Here is an 8796-nt window from a genome sequence, read left to right as displayed (position 1 = left end):
GAGGGGGACAGCTCCTGCGGCCCGGAGCCGGCCCGCCGTGGAGGGGACTCGGGGTCTCCGGCCCTGCGGAGCCCTGAGGGGGGAAATGGGGAGGCCGCCCTGGCTGCCCGTGGGGTAACTCAGCGTTGCTGGGCGGGTGCGTCCCGATAAAAGCCAGCGTTTCCTGCTGCTTTGTCTATTTTTTAACGCCCCCGGTGTTTGTAAACACCAGGCGGGGCCTTCCCGTGTGGCTGAGGCGATAAAAAAGGGCGGTGAAACGCTTTTACAAACGGGGCGGTGAGTTAGCGCTGTGGGAGCCAGTCCTGCCTAAACCCGGCCTGAAAAGCTTCATGCTTGTGTGTGTTCATGATACACGAATTAAGCAGCCCTTAGACTTGTTATGTGCTTGTTACTTCTTGCCATTAAATATTTTAATGAAGTGGAGTATCAGTGTACAAAAATGCAAAAAGAAAAGTTGCTTTTAGAAAAAAAATTATTATTCATGTCTGTTGGAAAGAGTCAAGGGTATCTTCTCTCTAGTGCTTTTTGAAATTAAATTTTAAGTGTATCACATCGCTTTCAGTCGGGGCAAATGCACGTGCATAATTTCTCACCTTGTTGCACTTGTATTTTTTAAGGTTGTGTGGAGTTTTGGACTTTATTTCAAATGGAGATGTTCTTCCAAAACTCTGCTGAGATGGTCGTAATGAACCCTGCCTGCCTGTGTTTTCCAGGGCCTGGGCTTCAGCCCCCCCGCGCACTCCCGTAGTGACTGGATCGGCCCCCCGGACAGGCACTCCAACCTGCGCCCCATCATCTTCTACGTGCCCCCCGAGGAGTCGCCCCTGGAGCGGCGGCTGCGGGAGGCGCGGCAGGAGGCCCAGGCCTGCGACCAGCGCTTCTGGGCACACCACAACTGCGCCTTCCGCCAGGTGAGCCCGCTGTAACGGCTGGCAGCGCTCAGCTCCTGTGCCCACACCCGAAACTGGGCAGTTGGGCCTCTGTGAGGTCGGGTTCAGTGTCACCCACCCTTGCTGGCTGGTGACTGATAGTGTTTCTTTTAGTACGCACGGTGTCTGTGTGGAAATTGCCATTTTGGCATTCGTGTCTTTAAAATGATGTACACAACTAAAGAGCCTGCAGATTTTAGTGCTGTTTAGTGGCACAGAACGGTATTTGCCTTTTTCCTATCCTGCACTAAAAGTGTAAAGTTGTAACCATTCCATGTGCAAGAGCTGTCTGTGAGCTGTGGAAAATGGCTCTGCAGATCTTCTTGCTCTGTTGTGAGGGGAAATGTGGTATAATCACCATGAGTAAATGAGAGCCCTGCCCTGTTTCTGCTGGCAGTGTACCCCAGCAAGGATAAATTGAGGGCTGTTCAGCCATGGTCTGTCTTTCCCCATTGCAGCGTTGGTTGGGAGACACTGAATTTTGGTGGAAGAACAGTAATGGTTCAGTAACTCACCATCATCTGTGATGATCTTTGGTCATAGCCTCCCAAAGCATGCAGAGATCTTGGTGAAAAAACAAAGCTTGCTTTTTAATTCCACAGAACTGCTTCTAAAGTTTGAAAAGCCTGTGTACAAATAATTGCTCTGCTTACATCTAAGTAATTTCATTTTTTAAGGCTCCATGTTTTTCTGTGGGCTGAAATTCTCAGCCGTGCTCTCCAGCACATCTTCATAGTTTGCCTTATAAACAGAAGGTCTGGATCCTGCCAGAAAACATCGAAAACCAGCTGTAACTTTACTCCACAAATAAGTCTTATGCATTTCAGTAGCACACTTGCATTAATTAATTGATGCATGCAGGCAGCAGGATCTAAGTGACAACGTTGCTGGTTTAACTAACTCCAGGAATCCAGGAAAATGTTTTGTTGATACTTCCAAGTATAACGAGTTTTGCTTGTTACTTCAGAGGGCATTAAGCACTGCACTGCTATGTGATTAAAAACAGTGGGTGACTTCAAGGGCTGAGTACATCAGATTCTAATGTGTTTTAGGAAAAAGAAGAATTTATTTATTCAAGACTGAAAGCCAAGGGTCTGGAAATGAGAGATGAAACAGGTTAGTGAGACCTTTGTTCATAGCACAGGATACATTCTGAATTCTGCCTCATTTGGCATTCTGTGAGGTGGTGCTCTTTGTGTTCTGTCACAAGTAGATCTCGAGGGCAGGAATTAGCAGTGTTTTCGGGAGCACGATAAGAAAAGAGGGGAGGAGCCCTTCAGAGATGTGCATGTGGGGGTCAGGTCATCTGCTGTGCTGTTCTTCCCCAGTCCCTTCCCCACAGCCAGAGGGGATGCACTGAAATCCCAGCCAAGTAATTGAATAATGCTGGAGCTGGAAAAGGAAGGGGCTTTTTCCTCCCAGACCTCCCAGCCCAGTGAGCCAGCCCAGCTGAACACACAGAGCATTTGCCTCTGGTGCACGTTATGGCTGGGTGGATAAATTCACGCTTTGGCTCGGGGTCCCTAGCACGTACAGTGGATGCAATATTTTTCCTTGGGGGAGAGTTGGGCAGCTTCTGGGGGAACAGCAGCTGCTCTCTGCCTGTCCTTGCCTTGCTGTGAAATAGCTGCCTCTAATTCATTATGTGAAACTGCAAACAGGATGCCTTCGTATCGCAGTGAATTGGCCGTTGTAGGGCGAGGCTGGACATTTTGTTCATTGAATAATGACCTATTTGAGTTTCGTAAAGCATCTGCTCTGGCGTTCTGTGCATCACAGACCATTATTTTTCTCTTTAGTGGTGATCAGTGCGTGGCTGGGAAATAATTTTAATGAAGTTCTGTGTTGTTTAGAAAACTCTTCTTTTATGTTGCCATTTTTGCTTTGTTTGTGTATCTTAGAAATAAAAGAATAAATGGTAAGCACGTGCATCCATTTGAAATACATTTATATTGGCTGCATCTGTTGATTAACTCTGTTAAATAATACAGCTCTGTGTGTATATATATATATATAACACATATATATACATAAGAGTAATGACAATATATATGAACAGTTGGAATAAAACTTAGTTTTTTGGTATAATGGACTCTACGATCAGTTCTGCTGATCCCAGTATGAAGAAGCAAGTTACCTATAGGTGTTAACTCCCTCAAATACTCTTAGAGTGAAATTATCCCGTAGTAGTTATCCATTGTCATATCATGGATTTGTAAATGACAACAGATAGAGCTGATCAGTAATTTGCATTTCTCCGCTCAGCCTCAGGAGTGTTTAAATGCATTTTGGAATAGTAACAAGTTGAGTATCACTGTTCTGTCTCCCTCATCATGCCCGTGTCCCCTGGGACATTCAAAATTAACCCTTATTTAAGAAACATTGAAAGTGCTGGACAGTTTGTCTAGGAATTATCCGGTAAAGTTGAGAATATTTGCTGGTTCTTGGTTCTTGTGCTGTAGCCACAGGTTTGCCTTTTGGGCTCTGTGGAGAGAATCTATCTCCTCTTCTTGTATTCTGCATAGAAAGTCATATTCAAAGTCATCTTTTGTACTTGCTACAAAATAATTGTCTACTGCATTGTTAATAAATCTGACAGATCGTATGCTCTTTGGTATAGGTTACCTGCAATGTATCAATAGCAACAGAAGAAATGTGCATGTCTGAAAATGTCAGTTTGGGATAGTGTTCTTTCTGTATTTATTGACTTGCTTTAGGGGGGAGATTTAAGTTACTAAGTGCTCTTACTGGTGCTGTGAGAGATTAATTTTACTCAAGGGCTAGATAGTCCAAGATCTATGGACTTTTTCATCAGTGCCTACTAGTTCCCTAAATAATCTAAGGCCTGATAAACGTAATCACTTTCACAACTAATGAGGGCTTAAGAATTATGCCAGCTTGAAGATGATCAGTGCTTTTAATCTGCTGAGCTCTCTGGATAAGCTTTATAAAATGGAAAGATAAAAGCATATTAACTTGTTCAAGGTTATGCAGGAAGCTTGTAGCCAAACCCAGCTCTCCTGCGTCTGAAGCCAGTGTTTCAATCCATAGAATTATCTTGACATTGTTATGCCAACACTTGTTTTCAGGTCAAAAAGTAACGTTGAGTGCAGAAGAGATGGCGGAGTTTTACAAGGACTTTCTGAGTAAGAATTTTAGAAAGCATGTGCAGTATAACAGGTACGTAGAAAGTGTTTATGTTGACTACTGTATGTTACAGTCAAAGTGAAAAGCATAAGATCACATTTTAAATATGAACCTTTTTTTCCATAATTGGTAAAACAGCACTCAAAACTGAGCATTTCTGTTATGTTTTTAAATACTGTTATTAGCATTTGACAGAAATTTGCATTATCACTTGAGCTTTTCTGCTTATTGCTGATTTAGTGGAGAGATGAATCTTCTGGCTGAGATTCAGAGAGACAAGATCAGGCACTCAGTTTTTTCCTCTTCTGGCATGGGTCTTTTCATGCTGCTAATTGAAACTCATAGATACGAGAATAAAACAGATGGAATTCCTATAGAAGAGATGCTCATTGTTAAATAAGGAGTAGTGAATGCGATTCATCTCAAAGGAAAATTGATAAGAATAATATTTAGTGTTCTTGGTTTTATCATTTTGCAAGCATATAGTAAAAATGAAAGTGATTAGCCTTGACTTTGAGGGGTTTTTGTGCGGTGAAGCATTAATACAGTGATTGCCTGGACTGTGTAGAGCCTTGCCTACAGCTGGGTAAGCCCACATCCACTGTGCCTTGTCACTTGTACTGCACTGTTTCAGTGTAGCTGTTTGTACAACAACTTGGTAGGCTGCATTTGGGATCTGCAGCAATTGAAAAATGACTTTAAAACATGCATTACCCTGCAGGTAACGGGGCACACTTGATAGAGGGCTGGAAATGAGGAAGGAGTGGGGAGCTGGAGGAGGAGAGCGCTTAACCAGTTACAGCAGCACTGCCCACTGAACGTGAAACCACAGCTTCAGTTTCTTCTCCCTGTGGGACTGAAAGAGCATTGGGCTCAAAGGTGTCAAATGTTCCTGGGTTCCCAATGGTGTAATGATAGTGAGAATTCTGCCATTGCTCTAACTGATCTGTAACAAACTGTGGTTCAGGGTTCTTTGCACTTACTGTGCATGCACCATAATGCACTCTCCTGTAAGCACAACATTACTGTGACAGATATTTAAAACAAACACGCACATCTTGTCTTGCCTGAGGGACTGGGGGAGGAAACCTCACCATAAACCTAAGCAACAGCATGACAAGATGGAAAGTAAAAAATTGTTTAATGAAAGGATTGTTGTTCAAATTGCCTATAACCAATGAGTAAGCACAACGTTACAGTGACAGATATTTAAAACAAACACGCACATCTTGTCTTGCCTGAGGGACTGGGGGAGGAAACCTCACCATAAACCTAAGCAACAGCATGACAAGATGGAAAGTAAAAAATTGTTTTTAATGAAAGGATTGTTGTTCAAATTGCCTTGACCAATGAGTGAGAAAGCAAATAGTGTGTGAATACTGGTCACCAGATGCAGATGTTGTGGTGCCCTCAGGGTAACGTCCCCTCTTCACAGTAGGAGGGTTCAGTTCCCCCCTCAGTTCAAGAAGGACAGGAACTGCTGGAGAGAGTCCAGCGTAGGGCTACAAAGATGATCAAGGGAGTGGAGCATCTCCCTTATGAGGAGCGGCTGAGGGAGCTGGGGCTCTTTAGTTTGCAGAAGAGGAGACTGAGGGGAGACCTCATTCATGTTTATAAATATTTAAAGGGTGAGTGTCACGAGGATGGAGTCAGGCTCTTCTCGGTGACAAACAATGATAGGACAAGGGGTAACGGACACAAACTGGAACACAGGAGGTTCCACTGAAATTGGAGAAGAAACTTCTTCTCAGTGAGGGTGACAGAGCCCTGGCCCAGGCTGCCCAGAGAGGTTGTGGAGTCTCCTTCTCTGCAGACATTCAAAACCCGCCTGGACGCCTTCCTGTGCAACCTCATCTGGGTGTTCCTGCTCCGGCAGGGGGATTGGACTGGATGAGCTTTGGAGGTCCCTTCCAATCCCTAACGGTCTGGGATTCTGTGGTTCAGGCTTTGTGCCTAAACATCACCTTCCTTGTTGCTGCCCTGTAAAACCAGGCAGTGTCAGCTGCATCCGTGCAGTTTCAGAGTGGACCTGCGGAGCCCTGAGAGCAGTGGAGCTTTTCACAGGTGTTTGGATCTTGAGGAGTCATATTTATAAAAATGTTGATGAGTTCAGCTGTGTGCTCTTTGCAGTGTTGCCAGCTGGCCTGAAAACTGGCCGCTGAAGTGCTGGGACTTCTGAAATCCAGATAAAATTGAAGCAATGACTGTGCACAGACGCTATGAATATTTAGTTCAAGGTACTTAGACTGGAAATACAGGCTGGTTTAGGGGAAAATTCAAGAAGGATGTAGGAGATGAGACATGAAAGGGGAAAAGAAGCAGCTGCAATGTTAGCATGGTATTTTGATGTAACATGACATTTGAGGGGGCAGCTCAGTGCTGCTTGTCAGCATGATTTTGGCTGCGATCCTTACTGAGAGGTTGGTGTCTTGGGTTCGTGGTAGAGCTGCACTTGCAGGGCTTCCCTCAGAGATCTCGAGACAAGATCTAAATGCCAGGAGTTGATATTCATTGCTAGTTCTACAATAAGCATAATCTGTTGCTGCTTGTGCAGCATTTTACCAAACTGGGGAGGGATCCTCGTTAGAAACTAGAAAGAAATGGTGGCATTACTTTAGTTTGCAATAGGGTCAAGAACTTGAAGCAAGTTTCTGGAGGCTAAAAGGGGCTGATACAGACTGTCTTGTCTATGTCTTGAATTGGCTCCAGAAGTCATGCATGCTTCATAAAACTGTTTAAAGATAAAAAGACTTTCTTTGGCAATATTAAAGACATAATCTTTAAAAGATACTGCTTTAGAAACTCGGTGTTTCCTGTATTGGGTTATACAATTAGTCTTTGAAGTATGGCTTTATTTATTTTTCCCTGCACGTATAGGTGACCACCCGTGCCTTTTCCAACACACACAGCTTCATGTGTGCACAAACAATTCTGACCCATAGCACTGGCAGGAAATTCTTCTAGAGAGCTTGATGGTCAGCTTGACACCCGAAACATGAGATATGTTACAATTATTTTATCTTACCTGATTTCACATACAATTGGCCATAAAACATCCCTAAACTTTTTTACAGGCAAGCTCTCAATGGTTGTAGCCTTACAGTCCATGTGTGATCTCTTTGTGGATGTGGATAGACCTTTTTGTAGGTTATTTAACTCTAATTACTAATTAGGAAAACTGTTGCCACAAAGAATGGAAAATGCAGGTCATCACTGAATTGGGATTTGTCAGGGCTGTTTTAATAAAATCGTGTCTCTTTCTCCTGTTCTTGTCCTGGGTGCTGGTGACTTTCCTGGTGTTGGAACCCTAGAGATTGGTATAAACGTAACTTTACGATCACGTTCCTCATGGGACAAGTGGCGCTGGCGAGAGCTCTGAGGTGGCTTCGTTGGAAAAAGAAAGATGTTGGAAGTCGGTGATCGCAGCTCCATGGAGAACGCAGCACTGGCCGGGCTGCTGTGAACTCGTCGTGTCTGGTGATCGTCAGAGTGTGAGTGATTAGTGGAGTAATTGCTTCAATCTGTTATTAGCCTATGTGAATAAAAGTGGCCGTTGGTCTTCATTTCTAATCCCTGTGTAGATTGCCTTTATCTTTTATTCCAAGAATATCTGAAATATCTCCCAAACTACCAAAGGCTGTTCCTCGTTTACATTAAGGGAATGGATCACAAGTACCATGTTTACCACAGTTGTGACTCCTGAAGAGTGTGTGATTCAGCGTGCTGTGCCTGAGCACAGAGCAGAGGATGACATCTCCACCAACCACATTCGTATATAAGGACAAAAATCCCTCCTGTTGTGGCAGTTGTGTGTCTGGGGCTGTAGGACATGGCTGAAGGAACAAGTACGATTTGTGAGTATATACACAGTCAATTTAGAATAATCCTCTTTTCAGTGGGATTATTTCCTGGTTTTAATAAATATTTAAGATACGCTTTCATATAAATGACTAATGCGATAGGATCTTCTTAGATAATTTTGTTTTCATTAAAAGAAATATGCCCCCCTTGGACAAGAGCTCCTCTAACCTGTTGTTGGTAAAGATTTCAGTTGCTGAGCAATAAAACAGCATTGCTGGTCTCTTAATCTTGTTAGAAAAGGAAACTGAGACTTGGCTGTGTGGAGGTGAACAGTGTTAGTGCTGATATCACTGCTTTCTGCTGGTTCATTTCCTTCAAAAATGTGCTATTCTCACCAGTTTCTCCGAGGCACTCAGAAGAACTCGCCCGAGGGGGATTTTTCTGGCCTCAAGGCATGCAACATCAATTGGAAGGAGGTTGCTTTAAAAGAAGGATTAAAACGTTATGCCATGTATCTGTAATTTAAAAGAAGTTTCATTCCTCGGAAGGTTCTTTCTGCCCTTTAATGCAGTTAAATGTCTTTTGATGCAGTACCTAAGAGGATTCTGCTAAAAAGGACGTGTGTTGTCAAATGAAGCGTGGTTTCCGAAAGCTGCGCTGCAGGGAAGGCTCTGCTGTTGGAAATGTCAGCTCGGTAGCCATTGACCTGTTTTTCCTATCTAAACATGACATGATTTATTCACAGGGTTTTCCAGCTGGAGCAAAAAGAGGTTTGTCAGTATCGGCTGTAATCATCGCTTTGCAGGATGAAGTAAATGTTAAAGGTATAGTAGCAGGTCACACTGTTCCATGCAGGGATGATGCCATCATTTGGGCTACAGTGCTCACCAAAGTGTGGTTTTGACTGCTGTGTTGTTAG

At 43.6% G+C, this 8796-nt stretch overlaps 1 protein-coding gene across 1 annotated transcript; it reads left to right on the top strand.

Moving 5' to 3' along the window:
* Nucleotides 1-713: 713 nt before the first annotated feature.
* Nucleotides 714-7496, top strand: APOPT1 (apoptogenic 1, mitochondrial; the record flags this gene model as incomplete). Its single annotated transcript, XM_010179473.1, has 4 exons — nucleotides 714-911; nucleotides 1982-2045; nucleotides 4019-4109; nucleotides 7388-7496. Coding segments are annotated over 4 exons (462 nt in total), but the record flags the coding sequence as incomplete, so codon positions are not given.
* Between the last annotated feature and the right edge of the window lie 1300 nt (nucleotides 7497-8796).

This window comes from Mesitornis unicolor, unplaced genomic scaffold, assembly GCF_000695765.1.
Source record: "Mesitornis unicolor isolate BGI_N332 unplaced genomic scaffold, ASM69576v1 scaffold2462, whole genome shotgun sequence".
Classification (NCBI taxonomy): Eukaryota; Metazoa; Chordata; class Aves; order Mesitornithiformes; family Mesitornithidae; genus Mesitornis; species Mesitornis unicolor.
This window is presented reverse-complemented; position numbering and strand designations above follow the sequence as displayed.